Source organism: Anolis carolinensis, chromosome 2, assembly GCF_035594765.1.
Source record: "Anolis carolinensis isolate JA03-04 chromosome 2, rAnoCar3.1.pri, whole genome shotgun sequence".
Taxonomy (NCBI): domain Eukaryota; kingdom Metazoa; phylum Chordata; class Lepidosauria; order Squamata; family Dactyloidae; genus Anolis; species Anolis carolinensis.
In genome coordinates, this window is record NC_085842.1 from 24,892,389 (window position 1) to 24,910,043 (window position 17,655).

The 17,655-nt window shown below is 41.8% G+C and overlaps 1 protein-coding gene across 2 annotated transcripts; it reads right to left on the reverse strand.

Annotated features, from left to right (window-relative positions):
* Positions 1–465: 465 nt before the first annotated feature.
* On the reverse strand, positions 466–16,363 carry LOC100557547 (cyclic AMP-dependent transcription factor ATF-6 beta). Of its 2 annotated transcripts, none has more exons than XM_008105710.3 (8): positions 16,211–16,363; positions 9,732–9,814; positions 7,718–7,844; positions 6,140–6,235; positions 4,083–4,172; positions 2,643–2,819; positions 1,768–1,904; positions 466–1,240 (listed from the first exon to the last, which is right to left on the reverse strand). In XM_008105710.3, exons 2-8 carry the CDS (start codon positions 9,795–9,797, stop codon positions 1,067–1,069), a joined length of 867 nt encoding a protein of 288 aa, XP_008103917.1. In that variant the 5' UTR covers positions 9,798–9,814; positions 16,211–16,363; the 3' UTR covers positions 466–1,066. The 2 variants fall into 2 exon arrangements, with proteins under 2 accessions (XP_008103917.1, XP_016847331.1); XM_016991842.2 differs by lacking the exon at positions 16,211–16,363 and adding an exon at positions 16,051–16,204.
* Between the last annotated feature and the right edge of the window lie 1,292 nt (positions 16,364–17,655).

Consider the following 17,655-nt stretch of genomic DNA (forward strand, 5'->3'; position numbering starts at 1 on the left):
AGTGTATCATCTGTAATGCAGTCTCCTTCTTTTCCTGCTGCCCTCTACTTTAACTAGCATTATGATCAAGGTACAGCAGTCTCAATTTAGTCATTTTGTCTTCTACGGAGAATTCAGACTTGATTTGTCTTTGTCTTTTTGTCTTGATTTGTCTTTTTAGCAGCCCACGATATCCACTGAATACTTTTCCAGCACCACATTTCAAATGAATTGATCATCCTCTCAGCATTCTCCACTGTCCAATTTTCACAACCATATATAATAATCCTCACTTACAAAGTGCTAAAAGAAACCTCAGCTGACAATTCTGGAGGAATAAAGCGGACGACATCTAGCCAAAAGCAGTGATGGCTTAAAAGCGCAGAGAAAAGTTGTATTACCTACCTACATTCAAATTAAACTATTCAATATTTGTTCAGCAACTGCAGAATGGCAAAGAAAAAAAGGAAAGTAGGGCAGAATGGCTTGGGGCGTTCCAATTGTGAATTGTTTATTGTACCAGCCAGAGGCCATGACATCAAATAATATGCAATCTAAAAAAAGTACAATAAGCACTTTCCAATATAAACATTAAAACTTATTCTATATGCTGGCTCTTTAAAATTACAGTAGCAGTGGCGTGATAACAATAACGTCTGATTTGTATCATCTCAAACTGTCTCCATTTCTATTTTTAGCCTCTGCTGTGGACTTCACTAACTTAGCTCGGATTTTTTGGGCTGCAACTGCAAATGTGGCAACCTTTAATGTTATATTTTTGGAATAATCCACTAACAAGTCACAGATAGCTGACTGTTGCCATGATGCCCTTTCTTTCAAAAGGGCTCCCAAAATATTGCTCCTAGGATCATTATACAAAGGGCAATGTAACAGATAGAGTATTCATCCTCTCTTTCCCACGACCCACAAATACAAAGTCATTGGGCATGAGGGATCCCTCTGTATCTTCCCTCTAGCCAGCCCGATGGCATTGTTTGGAAGTGCAGTGCTGTAAATGCTTTTCTAAGGGTTACAGATGATGTTCCCATAGCAAGATCAAGGAGTCCCATTTCTGCCCAGCAGGCACTCAGTCCAGGCGACGACGGAGGAGAGTGTTCTCCCGCCGCAGTTGGTCATTCTCTGTCAGAGCCTCCTGCAATTGGGACTCCAACCCTTGAAGGTATTCTTTCTTTTTCTGCCGTGACTGGCAGGCTGACTCGCGGTTCTTCATCATTCTTTGCTGGTGTTTCAGGACCTTGATCTTCAGGAAAAGAGCAAGAAGATTAATGTCATTTATATGCTTTCTCTTTTTATAGTGAATAAATGAAGGTCAGACGGCAAATCTAAAACACACATGGTAATGACCTGATATTGACCACTGGCTGATAGAGTTATGGAAATATGGAACATGGACAGATTAACTTATCTGATAACAAGACAACAAGGATTACTGAAAATAAGTACAAACTGGCAACCTTTTATGGACTATATTAAAAAAGAGAAGTAAATTTTATTAATACATGTATAGACATAATAATTCATTACACGTGGGAGATCAAGATAATATTATTTCACGATTCTAGACAGCCAAGATGTGGATTGGAAGATCTCACAGAGTTTTTTTCTTTTTAGTTTTTTTTCTTTTTTTACCTCCCCTTTTTCTCTTTTTGTTTCACTGCACTTTTATTATGTGTTTTTATTATTGTGTTGGTTTTATTGATTACCATATGTGAAAACCCAATAAACATATATTTTTTTAAAAAATTAGACTTAAGTCACACAACTCACATCGACATCTTGGTTGCAGGGTCCAATTTGTGTTGGTGCGGGGACAATTATCTTGGCTTCCGGTTTGGGGGTGGAAGGAGTCAGTTTTGCTGGAAGACCTTCACTCACAGGGGATTGAACCTTGATCGGACCTGACACTGGAAGATGCAGCAGATAGAAGAAAGATTAGGTCTCTCTCAATCACACACACAAATTTTAACTGTATTTAAAAAATTGAATGTTTAAAATGGTTTTCTGTCAGTAGTTGAATGAATCTATGGGTCCAGAGCTGCAGATAGTGATGGCCCATCTTGAATGAAAGCAAGTGTCCTCTGTATCAAAGAAAGGAAATATTTGTGGGTCTTAGGCCACCTGACAGCTAGATGTACTCAGCTTCACTCCCAAGAGGCTGCTAGTAGAGAAATTCTTATCTAGCGCAGGGCTTCTTAAACCTTTTCCACTCAATAATTTTTTTATGCAACCCCAGGCATATATAAGTATATACCAGGCATGGGCAAACTTCGACCCTCCAGGCGTTTTGGACTTCAACTCTGATAGGCTGATAGGAATTGTGGGATTTGAAGTCCAAAACACCTGGAGGGCCGACGTTTGCCCATGCCTGATATATACAATTGGTATTAAAATCAAACATTTACTGAAAATAAGACAGCATTTGCAAAGCTTGCAAAACAGGAGGATTTTTGTGTGTGGAATACAACATTTTCTGCAATAAACACTGTTGTGTAAATGTATGATCATCAGAAAGCTTTTAGTGTTAATCCCCAACCCTGAGATAAGGAGGCCCTATTGGGGGCCCTGGCCCCCAATTTTCAAGAAGCGGTGCTCTAGAGTATTTCTCTAGAGTAGTTCCAACGGAGACATCCTTCCCTGATTACCTGAAATTCCTGGGCTGATAGATTGTGACTGGGGCACAGGAACAGGCTGCAGAAAGACTGTCTTACTGGAAGTGGTTGGTGGTTGTACCGGGACAGTAGTTACCACAAGTGGCTTCGGTTGGATGGGAGGCTTTCGGCTGAGGATGCAGTCTGCTTTGTTGGAAGCTACCGCTTTCCCTGTAAACAGAATCACTCTGTCAACTGAATAGCAGACATTCCTTCCTTTTATCAGAAAGCAGCCATACCATTTATTTTGGAGTCAGTCTGAATTGGAAAAAATGGTCAGCTTCATGATAGTTTCATGATAATAGAAAATGTCATATGCTTTTTTTCATGCCAGAAAGCAAATGTGATGAGATACCTTTTGTGCAGGTAAACCCAAAAGTAACCCTCAGATAGGTAAATTCCACCAAGGGGCTGGGTTTATCACAGCAGCTAAACCACCATGCTGCAGAAAATCCTGCCAAACGAAAGGTCGGCAGTTTGAGCCTGGGTCAGGGTTGAACACCTGCTGTCAGCCCCAAGCTCACCTGCCCAACTAGCAGATCAAAAGCAGAAATGCGAGTAGATAAATAGGTATCACTCTTAGCAAGGATGTAATAAAAGGTGCCCTTAAAGACATCGATCAGGAGGATCAAGAGGAGCTTTTCAGCATGGAAAATGGAACGACAGCACCTTCTCTTAGCCGGAGTTGAGCACAGCTTTTAAGATGCTGGAAATAAGATGGGAAATGCCTTTACCTCTCTTTGTGTATTGTATGTCCTTGTTAATTGTATAAGTTCATAAAGAGCAGAAAGTCACTACATCTAAATGTACTGCAAAGCATTTCCCACACACCAGGCATTTCTAGGGTTTCTCTCCCATGTGGATGCGTCAGTGCTTCACGAGATTTGACTGCAGCGCAAAACATTTCTTACACTTAAGACATTTGTAGGGTTTCTCCCGTGTGGACCCGCTGGTGATTCACGAGATTGGATTGGTGAGCAAAACATTTCCCACACATTTATAGGGTTTTTCCCCAGTTTGGACTCTCTGATGGTTCACCAGGACAGATTGACATATTGACAAGCAAATCATAAAACCAGGCATTTATATGGTTTTTTCCTGTGTGGATTCTTTGGTGATTTATCAGCACCGAGTGACAGGCAAAACATTTCCCACACTCCTAGCATTCGTAAGGTTTTCCCCCAGTGTGGATTCTTAGGTGTTGGACAAGCTGGGATCTCTGGGTGAAACATTTCACACATTCCAAGCATTTGTAAGGTTTTTCTCCCGTGTGGATTCAGTGGTGATTCACGAGGACAGACTGCTGGGAGAAACATTTCCCACACTGGAGGCACCAGAAAGGCCTCTTTCGAGTGTAGACTCGCTGGTGCTTCATGAGCTCAGAATGGTGAACGAAATGCTTTGCACACTCCAAGCACCTGAAAGGTTTCTCACCGATGTGAATTACCCGATGTATGACGAGGTCAGACTTTTGAGTGAAAGATTTCCCGCACTTACGACATGCATGTTTCTTCCTGAAACCACCTGTTAAAGATAAAATAATAATAATAATAATAATAACAACAACAACAATCTGTTGCTCACCTCTCCCTATGGCCTGAGGCAGGTTCCATCATGGTTAAAATAGGCAGACAGATGGAACACCATTAAAATGCGTATACACACACACACACACAAAAGGGTGGGTCAGAAAACTTTGCCTCCTGTGTCATAAAAATGTTATAAATGAACATAACAGAAAAAATTGCTACACATCATAGCCTGAACTGTCCTCTACTCAAAACTACCATTCAGCATAGTCACCATCAATTTGTACACATTTGCGCCATCATTTAACCCAGGCATCAAAACCATATTCATATCCACCTTTCTCTACCCCAAAAGGGACTCAAGGCGGCTTACATATGGCAATTATTCAATGCCTTGACACAAACAAAATAAGCTTAAAATAAATTGATTAAAATTAGATCATATTAACATTTAAAATCATTACATTCAATATTAAAATCACGTCATCCAAATCTGGTAGTCTGAGGCCATTCCGTAATCATTGCACACGTACCAAATCCATTATTGCACTAAGCTATTCTCCAAAAGCTTGATCTCAAAGCCAGGTTTTTACTTTCCTTCTGAAGGCTAGGAGGGAAGGGGCTGATCTAACGTTGTTGGGGAGGGAGTTTCACAGCTGAGGGGCCACCACTGAGAAGGCCCTGTCTTTTGTCCCCACCAGTCGCACCTGCAAAGGAGGTGAGATCGAAAGCAGCCCCCCCCCCCCCCAAGATGATCTTTTTAATCTTTGAGATGGTTCATAGAGGGAGATATATGGTTTCAGATTCAATTACTTGAATGATGTTAAAACAGCTTTAAAATCATAGGTCATGAAGCAAAATCCTGAATTTTTCCAAAATGGTTTAAATGATGCCCTGGATTAAATGATGGCGCAAATGCATACAAATTGATGGTGACTATGTTAGATGGTAGTTTTCTGTAGAGGACAGTTCAGACTATGATCTGTAGCAACTTCTGCTGTTATGTTCATTTATAACATTTTTATGACACAGGAGGCGAACTTTTTGACCCACCCTCATGTGAGTGTGTGTACACATACCACACATGACACCAATACCAGCTTAAAATCCACAGCTTAAAATTGAGAAATGGTGACAGAACTTGCCCTTGATCCTGGAAGAGAAAGCATCACAGAATGCTTGGGAAAAACAGCAGGAAGACTGGTGACTTCATGCCCAGCTTTAAGCTCAGGAATGAAATACAGTCATCCCTTCCCATTTGCAGTATTGATTTTTGATTATTCTCAAAATAGTTTTGGTTAAATATGTTCTTTCTAGTAATACGTCCTTATGGTTTACATCTTCCAGTCATGCTGGAGGACCTATAAATTTCAAGAGTGAACATCTCTTTGGGAATCTCAACATTCTCCGAGTTAACTTTCTATGACATATATCAACACACATTTTCGTGCCTCAAATGTTAGCTCTGTTTTTGGGTATATTTGCTTTGCTGATTCCTAAAAACGCACCAGGTTCCCATTATCAACTTTAATGGGCTAGATACAGAACATGTGCCATCCAACAGTTGCCGTCTGCTCGCCTATAGAAAATCATGATAACCATATCTAAGAAATTAGAGCTGATGCAGTCCATCCAATGCCGTTTTCTGAATCAGCACCCTCACAAAACGGCAGGAACAGGCCAAAAACCCAAGACATAATTTGTTGGACCGTGTGATCAATTTCAAGTGGAACTTTCATAGCTAAGCCAATGTGGAATGCCAACTGTATAGAAAATTGGCCTCTGAATAACAAATTGTGCTGTTGGAGAGCTCTTTTCAAACATGGGAAGGGTTATTTGGTAGGAAGTCCACTGTCCATCTGCCTGTTGGTCAAAACTTGTAGATTCCCAAGTATCAGTCAATAAACCAAATTGGAGAATCCCCCAAAGAACATTTTCCCAAGCCTGTGCTGCAACAATTACCTGAGCAACTATAGCGAAAGGGTCGAGTATCTGTCAACCACGGCTCTTCTCCTTGTTCCAGATGAAAGATGAGGGCAGGCTTGGAAAGAAGAAGCTCTTGACAGAAAATATAATATTAAAAAAACTCATTATCCTGAAAAAATTAATCTCAAAAGTTATTTTTACAATTATATTGCAGAAATTACATTTTAATCAAGATCAAACATGATATTATACAATACATTGATATGGCTGCTTCACCTCCCTCTGTCCACTCCTAAAATCTACACATATATGTATACATAAATACAGTAGAGTCTCACTTATCCAACGTAAACGGGCCAGCAGAACGTTGGATAAGTGAATATGTTGGATAATAAGGAGAGATTAAGGAAAAGCCTATTAAATATCAAATTAGGTTATGATTTTACAAATGAAGCACCAAGACATCATGTTAGACAACAATTTGGCAGAAAAAGTAGTTCAATACGCAGTAATGCTATGTAGTAATTACTGTATTTATGAATTTAGCACCAAAATATCACGATATATTGAAAACATTGACTACAAAAATGTGTTGGATAATCCAGAACGTTGGATAAGCGAGTGTTGGATAAGTGAGACTCTACTGTACATATAATTCTAAACATTATACTATTCTTCCCTTCTACCCCTCCCCACGCCCTGGTTGCAGTAACTTTCCTTTGGGTTCCTTTGGGTTGAAGACATTAACATACAACCTTGCCCTTCCTTTCCAGTAAAACATTCACCCATTCTTCCCTCTAGCACAAGAATCATCATCTTAAAATTACAAGTGAAAATTCTAAAAATTATGGAACTTACTCTAAAAAGTGTGGTCAAAGGCTTCCATGGCCAGAATCAGTGGGTTGCTGTGAGTTTTCCGGGCTGTATGGCCATGTCCCAGAAGCATTTTCTCCTGGCGTTTGGCCCGCATCTATGACAGGCGTCCTCAGAGGTTATGAGGTATGTTGGAAACTGGTCAAGTGATGTTTATATATCTGTGGAATGTCCAGGATGGGAGAAAGAACTCTTGTTTGTTTGAAGCAAATGTAATCCATGAGCATATGGACAGTTTCAATAGAAAGGAGGAAACCATGAAAATGAACAAAATAAGGCTAACAGTATTTAAAAAAAAACTCTAAAATCAGGACAGTAAATAAAAAACAACAATCAGGGCCAGCCAACACCTACCAACAAAGGTTTCCTCCAGGCAGGAAGCAGCCATGCTTTGAAGCTGCAAGGCTATTCGTTCAATGATAACCAAGGAGGCCAAGTGTAACATTCACCCTTGCCTCAAACAGACAATAGTTCTTTCTCCCACCCTGGGCATTCCACTTGCCTAGTTTCCAACAGACCTCACAACCTCTGAGGATGACTGCCATAGATGTGGGAGAAACGTCAGGAGAGAATGCTTCTGGAACATGGCCACACAGCCCAGAAAAATCATAGCAATCCAGTGTTTCACTTCTTCTCTTCAAAGAGCCGTAAATTGGAAGTCTTACCATCCTGCAAATTCAAAGGACTGTTGCAAAGTACACACCACTATCTAAGCGTTTTTGATTTTACTGGTTTTCTTACCCAATGAGACCACATTTTCATAATTCTCCATCATGACTTCTTTATACAAGGCCTTTTGATCCGGGTCCAGCAGAGATCCCTGTCCTTCCGTGAAGTAGACAGCCACGTCTTTGAAAGTCACCCTTTTCTGAATAATAATAATAATAACAACACATTTTATTTATTGTTATTTCATATATTTATTTATTTATTTTTATTTATTACCAGCTTCTGCAGCTACTGTATATACTGAATTCAGAGACTGTGTTAGCAAGCCATTTTAATATTTTAATCCATCCAAAATGAAGGGAAGCATTCGCCCTAGCAAAATTTAATGTATTGCCTTCAGCCATATTAGGGGGGAGGTATAACAATGTCCCTATGATGCACACTTATGTCGTTGTGGTGTTGGTTCACTGGAGATAATAAGGCATGTATTGCTATACTGTTCCTTCTACAGCAGCTTCCAACTGAGTCAGGGAGATGAGCACTAGATCGTCTGCATATTACTACTACTACTACTACTACTACTACTACTATTCTTAATGTTTATTTATACCTCACTTTTTTTCTCCACCTTTTAGATTTCCTCCATTTGAATAGGAATTTGAATTATAGGTCATGGGGGGTGACATCAATATTTTAGGAATCCTTAAATAGGGCATGGACAAAAAAAATGTTGGGAACCACTGCTCTTGGTTATCTTCATGAGAACCATGGACTCTGTTCAAAAGCTTCCAAGGAAGCAGCTTCCACCACACTCTGAGGCAGAGAGTTCCACTGCTGAACAGCTCTTAGTTCTTTCTAATGTTCAGGTGGAATCTCCTTTCTTGTCATTTGAACCCATTGCTCCGAGTCTTAGTCTCCAGGGCAGCAGAAAACAAGCCTGCTCCCTTTCACATATTTTTACATGTCTATCATGTCTCCTCTCAATCTTCTCTTCTGCAGGCCAAACAGATCCAGCTCTTTAAGATGTTCCTCATAGGGATTCATGGTCTCCAGACCTTTGATTATTTTAGTTGCCCTCCTCAGAACACCTTCCAGTTTGTCAATATCTCTTTTGAACTGTGGTGCCCAGAATTGGACACAGTATTCCAGGTGAGGTTTGACCAAAGCAGAATAGAGAAGAACCATGACTTCCCTCGAACTAGACACCATACTCCCTTTGATGCAGCCCAAAATCAATTTGTTCATTTGTTTGCTTGGTTGCATGCTGCAAGTTGCTTTTGGTGTGAGAGAATCAGCCGTCTACAAAGACGCTGCCCAAGGGATGCCCGGATGTTTACATCCTGTGGGGAGGCTTCTCTCATGCCCTACACCCTACACCACTGGAGAAATTATACTGTTTAGCTGGCATTGCACCATCTGACATTCGCCGGGATGTAATAGCCAGTAATGAAAGGACCAAGGGCAGTGACATCTCTGGCCCATCCCCTGTTGGGATATCAGCCAGCACAGCAATGCCTTAAATCAAGAAACAGTTTTCTAAGATCTACAGATATACTCGCAGGAACGCCTCAGCAAATGAGAGTCCAAAAGTGGCAGGCTAAAACCCAGAACCTCAATCAGTGGCTGAGACCAGATGAGAGACTCCCTCCTGGGCACACAGAAGACTGGACGACTTGAAAGCACTGAGCAGGCTGCGCTCGGGGACCAGGAGATGCAGAGCCAACCTTAAGATATGGGTTACAAAGTGGAGTCCACGATATGCGTGTGAAGAAGAGCAAACCACAGACCACTTATTACAATGCAGTCTGAGCCCTGTCACATGCAGAACAGAGGACCTTCTTATAGCAACACCAGAGGCACTCCAAGTGGCCAGATACTGGTCAAAGATATTTAGTGTAATGCCAATTTTTAACTTTATTTGTGTTTTTAAATACATTACAACTGTACCCTCTGTTCGCTTCTGATACGATAAAGCCCAAAATCCTATTGGCTTTTTTAGCTGCTGCATCATGTTAAAAGCATAGGTGCTCCTACTTTTTTCCCTCCACTCAGGAAGGAGCCCATAACAATGTATACACCTTCCTACCTGAACTGGTCCAGCAGTACGCTTTGGCCTTCCTCTGGAACGAGGGAGTGACCCAGCCATAAACATGGTCCTTGTTTTGTTTTCTGTAAAGGTCAAAAGAGAAGACAAACATTTTTGGAAAACCAGATATCTCAAAAATCTTTTGGAAGTGTGACCCTTTTAATAATAATAATAATAATAATAATAATCATCATCATCATCATCATCATCATCATCATCATCATAGGTGACAGTCGCATTGACGGAAAACAACAGGAAAAACTCAGCCGCTATCAGGACCTCAAGATTGAACTTCAAAGACTCTGGCAGAAACCAGTGCAGGTGGTCCCGGTGGTGATGGGCACATTGGGTGCCGTGCCAAAAGATCTCAGCCAGCATTTGGAAACAATAGACATTGACAAAATAATGATCTGCCAACTGCAAAAGGCCACCCTGCTGGGATCTACGCACATCATCTGAAAATACATCACACAGTCCTAGACACTTGGGAAGTGTTCGACTTGTGATTTTGTGAAACGAAATCCAGCATATCTATCTTGTTTGCTGTGTCATAATAAAATAATAATAATAATCTTTATTCTTATACCCCGCCTCCATCTCCCCGAAGGGACTCGGGGTGGCTTACATGGGGCGAAAGCCCAAACAAGTACAATCAGGAACATAAAACACAAATGGCAAAAACCACACACAAATGAAAATAAACATTAACAAAGAAATAATAAAAACATTAATAAAAACATATTAAAATACAGCAGTAAAATCATAAAACAAACTAGGCAAAAGTGCGCTAAGTGTATTATGAAACATGAGGTAGTTAATAAAGTGCTACAAAATCATGGAGGATTTGGAGTGGGATGACCCCTATGGTTGTTTCAGAAAATTGACCAAGCGAGATGCAACCAATCAGCGTGAGGACATCAAAGCAAAAGTTTATTATGCAGATGGGGGCTCTTGTCCAAAGGCCTATGTAAACAGCCAGGTTTTAAGACTCTTCCCAAACGCAGCCCAGGTGGTAGCTTGCCTAATTTCCCTTGGGAGTGCGTTCCAGAGCTGGGGGGCCACCACAGAGAAGGCCCTCTTCCTCGTCCCCACCAACCCCTGTAATTCACTCCAGTTAGAAACCTGGCTTCCGAATGTTGGACTAATTGAAGTTTCCGGGCCGTCTTCAAGGGCAGCCCCACGTAGAGCGCATTGCAATAATCTGACTGAGAGGTAACTAAGGCATGGACCCCCATGGCCAGATCAGACTTCACGAGGTCAGGTCGCAGCTGGCGCACAAGTTTTAATTGTGCAAAGGCCCTCCCGGCCACCGCCGACACCTGAGAGTCAAGCGTCAGCGCTGAGTCCAGGAGGACCCCCAAGCTGCAGACCTGTGACTTCAGGGGGAGTGTGACCCCGTCAAGCACAGGTTGCCACCCAATACCCCGATTGGACATACGACTGACCTGAAGGACCTCTGTCTTGTCAGGATTAAGCCTCAGTATATTCATCCTCATTCAGCCCATCACAGCGGCCAAGCAGTGGTTCAGTATCTGAGGGGCTTCCTTGGAGTTCGGTGGAAAGGAGTAGTAGAGTTGGGTGTCATCTGCGTAGAGGTGGCACCGAACTCCAAAACTCCGGATGACCTCTCCCAGCAGTTTCATGTAGATGTTAAAAAGCATGGGAGACAGAATAGAACCTTCCGGGACCCCACAGGTCAATGGCCAGGGGTCCGAGCAGGTGTCCCCCAGCTTCACCAACTGGGAACAGCCCTCCAGGAAGGACTGGAGCCACTGCAGTGCAGTACCCCCAAGGCCCATCCTGGAGAGCCGACCCAGAAGGATACCATGGTCGATGGTAGCGAAAGCCGCTGAGATGTCCAAGAGAACCAGCAGGGTCACACTCCCCCTGTCCAGCTCCCTGCAGAGGTCATCCACCAAGGTGACCAAAGCCGTCTCGGTCCTGTGCCCAGGTCTAAAGCCGGACTGCGATGGGTCCAGAAAATCGGAGTCATCCAGGAAACCCTGGAACAGAGAGGCAGTCACCCTTTTGGAAATTAAATGGCATTCACACTATTTGGAATAATCATAACTTTTTTGTAAAGTGGTGAAGTGTGTTAAAGTACTGAGCTGCTGAACTTGCAGTCCGAAAGGTTGCAGGTTTAAATCCCAGGAGCGGAATGAGCAGCCGCTGTTAGCTCCAGCTCCTGCCAACCTAGCAGTTCGAAAACATGCCAATGCGAGTAGATCAATAGGTACCGTTCCGGCAGGAAGGTAACGGCACTCCATGCAGTCATGCTGGCCACATGACCTTGGAGGTGTCTACGGACGCCGGCTCTTCAGCTTAGAAATGGAGATGAGCACCAACCCCCAGTGTCAAGACATGACTGGACTTAACATCAGGGAATTTTTTTTACCTTTACCTATGATCTTGTTAGAGACCATAACGTTTTGGAAAGGCATAACCTGGTTATGGATCGTAACCTTTTGCAAAGTATGATCTTTCGGAGAAAAGTTAAATACTCGTTTGAGTGAATCTTCTCCTTAGTGGTAAATATCCACTAGTATTCATGCAAGGCAAATTAGACTTCTCAGTTGTTAGACTGATATACCTGGTTATCTCTCTGAACTGTTAAGAACAAAGATATGCCAATGCATAAAATATATAGCAGATCTTCACAAGTGTTATTTCAGTTGCCCAAAAGAAACATCTACTCTCCCATAAAATATATTGCTTTTAATTATGCTCTTAAGAGACCAAAAAAAGGGAGTCTTTGTTAAAAGTTAAAATATTTGATTAACTTACAAAGTTCATGTATTAGCATACAGGTATATTTCTTATTGGTTTCAGGTTTCAACTGAACATTGACTCAATACATACCGACTACTCACTGCAGCATACTGTACTATACTCAACTATGCTCAACTGACTTCATACATCAACTGATGCAAACATCAACTATACTGTACTGCTTCTAAGGTAAACTCTAATTGACATCCACCATCTTCCAACTGATTTCTGATTCAAACAGATTCCAACTGGAGTTTCACTCTGAACATTCTCAGATCTGATCACATGGTCTGTAGTCCCTCCCACAACTTCAAACAACATAGAGTTAAGGAAAAACTGCATACCAATATATATATATATAGTATAGTAAGCAATCTCAATTCTATACATAACAAATAACTAATATAGGAGGCTTGTAGAAGGTTGCTATTTCCAACAAAAACCACCTCTAGTTCTTCCAGAGCAGCTAAATATATGGTCAACATCTGCCTGAAGTTTGCCAAGAAACCATGCAGTAGGACCAACCAATGCCTAGACAAGTGTACTCTTTAAGTCTCTCATAATCTTCAAACCTGCTAATTACAAGATTCACGCTTGCTTTAAACCAATGGTTCTCAATGCCGCGACCCCTTAATCCAGTTCCTCATGTTGTGTTGACCCCCAACCATAAAATTATTTTCGTTGCTACTTTATAACCATAATTTTGGCATTGTTATGAATTGTAATGTAAATATCTGATACTTACATTACAATTCGAATCTTGGCAGTGAGGTGAGCTCCCACTGTTAGCCACAACATCTGCCAACCTAGCAAGTCGAAAACATGCAAATGTGAGTAGATCAATAGATACTGTTCCAGCAGGAAAGTAACGGTTCTCCATGCACTTATGCTAGCCACATGACTTTGGAGGTGTCTATGGACAACGCCGGCTCTTCGGCTTAGAAATGGAGATGAGCACCAACCCCCAGAGTCGGACACGACTGGAATTAATGTCAGGGGAAAAACCTTTACCTTTACTAGTTGGACTAAGAGTACATCTACAGTGTAGAATTAATGCAGTTTGATATCACCATGCTTCAGTGCCATGGAATCCTGGGAATTTTAGTTTGATGAGACTCCAGCACTATTTGTCAGAGAAAGCTTGTGAAATTTCAATTCCCATGATTCCATAGCATTGAGCCATGGCAATTCAAATGGCCTCAGTCTGCATTTATGGGTGCGTCTATACCAGGCATAGGGCAAACTTCGGCCCCCCAGGTGTTTTGGATTTCCACTCCCACAATTCCTAACAGTCTACCAGCTGGGTTGCTGTGAGTTTTCCAGGCTGTGGTCATGTTCCAGAAGCATTCTCTTCTGATGTTCCTCCCACATCTATGGCAGACATCCTCAGAGGTTGAGAGGACTGTTGGAAAATAGGCAAGTGGGATTTATATATCTGTGGAATGCACGGGGTGGGAGAAAGAACTCTTGTCTGCTTGAGGCAAATGTGACTGTTTCAATTGGCCAGCCTGATTAGCACTGAATGGCTTTAGCACTGAAGGAATCCTCAGACAAGGGAATTCCAGACAAGAAACAATCAGGACCAGCTAACACCTCCCAGTAAAAGATTCCCTCAGGCAAGAAGCAGCCAGGGTTTGAATCAGCAAGGCCCGTGATTCTAGCCATGAAAGCCTTCGACAACAGTCTACCAGCTGTTAGGAATGGTGGGAGTTAAAGTCCAGAACACTTTCGACTGTTGAAGGCTTTCATGGCCAGAATCACGGGCCTTGCAGATTCAAAGCCTGGCTGCTTCCTGCCTGGGGGAATCCTTTCTTGGGAAGTGATTAGCTGGCCCTAATTGTTTCATGTCTGGAATTCCCTTGTCTGAGGATTCCTTCAGAGTGTTGCTCTTTATTTACTGCCCTTATAATTAGAGATTTTTTTAATACCTGTAGCCAGATTTTGTTCATTTTCATGGTTCTTCCTTTCTGTTGAAATTGCCCACATGTTGTGGATTTCAATGGCTTCTCTGTGTAGTCTGACATAGTGGTTGAAGCTGCAAGGCCATTAAATGTTAATCAAGGTGATTAACTACAACATAGGAGCCCCCCTGCTGGCGCAGTGGGTAAAACCCTTCGGATGACTTGAAGGTTGGGTTGCTGACCTGAAGGTTGCCAGTTAGAATCCAACCGGGTAGAGAGCAGATGAGCTCCCTCTGTCATCTCCAGCTCACCATGCGGGGACATGAGAGAAGCCTCCCACAAGGATGAAAAAAATCAAAATATCTGGGTGTACCCTGGGCAAAAACCTTACAGATGGTCAATTCTCTCACACCAGAAGTGACTTGCAGCTTCTCAGGTCGCTCCTGACTTGGAAAAAAAATTACAACATTCACACTTGCCTCCAACAGACAAGAGTTTGGTTGCTGTGAGTCTTTTGGGCTGTATGTCCATGTTCCAGAAGCTTTCTCTCCTGACGTTTCGCTCACATCTATGGCAGGCATCCTCAGAGGTTGTGAGGTGTATTGAAAAACGAAGCAAGGGAGGTTTACAGTATATATCTGCCGAAGTTCCCGGGTGGGAGAAAGCAAGGCTATTCAATGCTAATCAAGGTGATTAATTATAACATTCACATTGGTCTCCAAGAGACAAGAGTTTTTTCTCCCAGCCTGGACCTTCCACAGATATAGAAACCTCCCTTGCCTAGTTTCCAAAACACAGCAGAGTCTCACTTATCCAACATTCTGGATTATTCAAGTCATTTTTGTAGTCAATGTTTTCAATACATTGTGATATTTTGGTGCTAAATTCGCAAATACAGTAATTACTACATAGCATTACTGCGTATTGAACTACTTTTTCTGTCAGATTTGTTGTATAACATGATGTTTTGGTGCTTAATTTGTAAAATCATAACCTAATTGAATGTTTAATAGGCTTTTCCTTAATCCTTCATTATCCAACATATTCGCTTATCCAATGTTCTGCCAGCCCGTTTATGTTGGATAAGTGAGACTCTACTGTACCTCACAACCTCTTAGGATGCCTGCCATCGATATGGGAGAAACATATGGAGAGAATGCTTCTGGAACAGACCATACAGTCTGGAAAATGCATTTTTGTTTTATGTGCTGTGGAAGGCTTTCATGGCCGGAATCACAGGGTTGTTGTGTGTTTTCCGGGCTGTATGGCCATGTTCCAGAAGCATTCTCTCCTGACGTTTGCCCATATTTTTGTTTTACTTCTCTTCCACTCCCCCCCCCCCCCCATGCAAACCTATAAACAGCTTTCTTTTGTTCCAAGAGCAAAGCTCCTTTCTTGTATCTTGCTCTAGATGTCATGTTGCCTTTCCCCTGGCTTGCCTGCTTTCTCATCCACCTTCCCTGAATCAAGGGGAAGAAGGTGGAGGAAAGGAAACAAAGGGAACTCCAAAGATTTGCTCCTCCTTCCCTCCTTCTTTCCCCTTCAGCATCAAGTAAACAAGGAAAGAGCTGGCATCCGAGGAGGAAGGGGGTAAGCAGAGCCCTTTGGGCCCCAGCCATCCACTTCCTCTTCCTGCCTCCTTCCCTCACCCGCATTTGGCAAAAAGGTGCAGAGCTTCCTTCCTTCCTCCTGGATGGATCCCTGCGGCCGCGATTTCTCAGCGCGGTGCCTTCGCTAGCAGGACGGGCCACTTCCTTCTTTCCTTCCTCCCTCCCTTCCCTTTCCATCCAACTCGGCCAGATGTCTTACCAAGCACAAGGGATCCTGGTGTGAGGATTTTTAAATAGAGACACCATGATGTGGTGAGTTGAGCGGAAAGGGCATGTGTCGACAGCTGATTGGTTGAGCCAGTCAGGAACTAGAATTCCGATTGGCTGCTGTTTTTGGCTTGGTGCTGAGGCAAACGGTTTTAACTGCCACTTCCTCTGGGAGAGGAAGGAGAGCTGTTGACTGAAAATGGTCAGGGAGGAAATGGCTGCTGTACGCTCCGAAGGCAGATTATTTATAAGGCAAAGGAGGCATCTTTAAAGGGACTGTTTATTCCCTATATTCTCTGTGTGAATTCAACAAGACTGCTGTACGAAGACTTATTGAGGATTCTGGATGAATGGAATCTAATCTTGGACATGCTTAAAATTTTATATAATGTGATTTTATTTTGTAATGGTATCTGTTTTATATGAATTGTTTTGTAGATTGTTTTGTATGAATTGTTTTTACATTGTTTTTAGGCATTGAATTTTTGCCTATTTATTGTAAGCCGCTTTGAGTCCCCTCGGGGAGAAAGGAGGGGTAAAAGTGATGTAAATAAATAAATATATTGTTGCCTTGCTTAAACGTTTGAACTGGAGTAAAGCAGCTGTTACTTGTTACACAAGCCTGAGTGACATTTTATTATATTGCAGGGTTTATCTTGATTCAGAAACCGTGGTAAAGCTTCTTTTTATTTACAGTAGAGTCTCACTTATCCAAGACTCGCTTATCCAAGGTTCTGGATTATCCAAGGCATTTTTGTAGTCAATGTTTTCAATATATCATGATGTTTTGGTGCTAAATTCGTAAATACAGTAATTACAACATAACATTACTGTGTATTGAACTACTTTTTCTGTCAAATTTGTTGTATAACATGTTTTGGTACTTAATTTGTAAAATCATAACCTAATTTGATGCTTAATAGGCTTTTCCTTAATCGATCCTTATTATCCAAGATATTCACTTATCCAAGGTTCTGGATTATCCAAGGCATTTTTGTAGTCAATGTTTTAAATATATCATGACGTTTTGGTGTTAAATTTGTAAATACAGTAATTGCAACATAACATTACTGCGTATTGAAATACTTTTTCTCATTTAGCTTGGATAAGTGAGACTCTACTGTAATTCTACAGCCCTCAACACCTGGGAGCTGTAGTGTAAAATGTGTACAATTTGACATGCACATTTTAATAATGAAAATCAGCTGGTGACTATGGAAGTGGCTTATAAAGGAGTGGAGAAAGCAGAGAGTGAACCAGAGAGCAGAGGGAGTTCTTTTTCATCCCAAAGGCCCCACTCCTCCCAGTGTTCTTTTCACATGACAAGCTATATAATAGATATTAAAATGTCCCTTTGTTCTGCATATGAATGTAGCAAGAAATCTCGAAAGAAATCCAAAGCACAATTATTACTGTATTGTTGAAGGCTTTCATGGC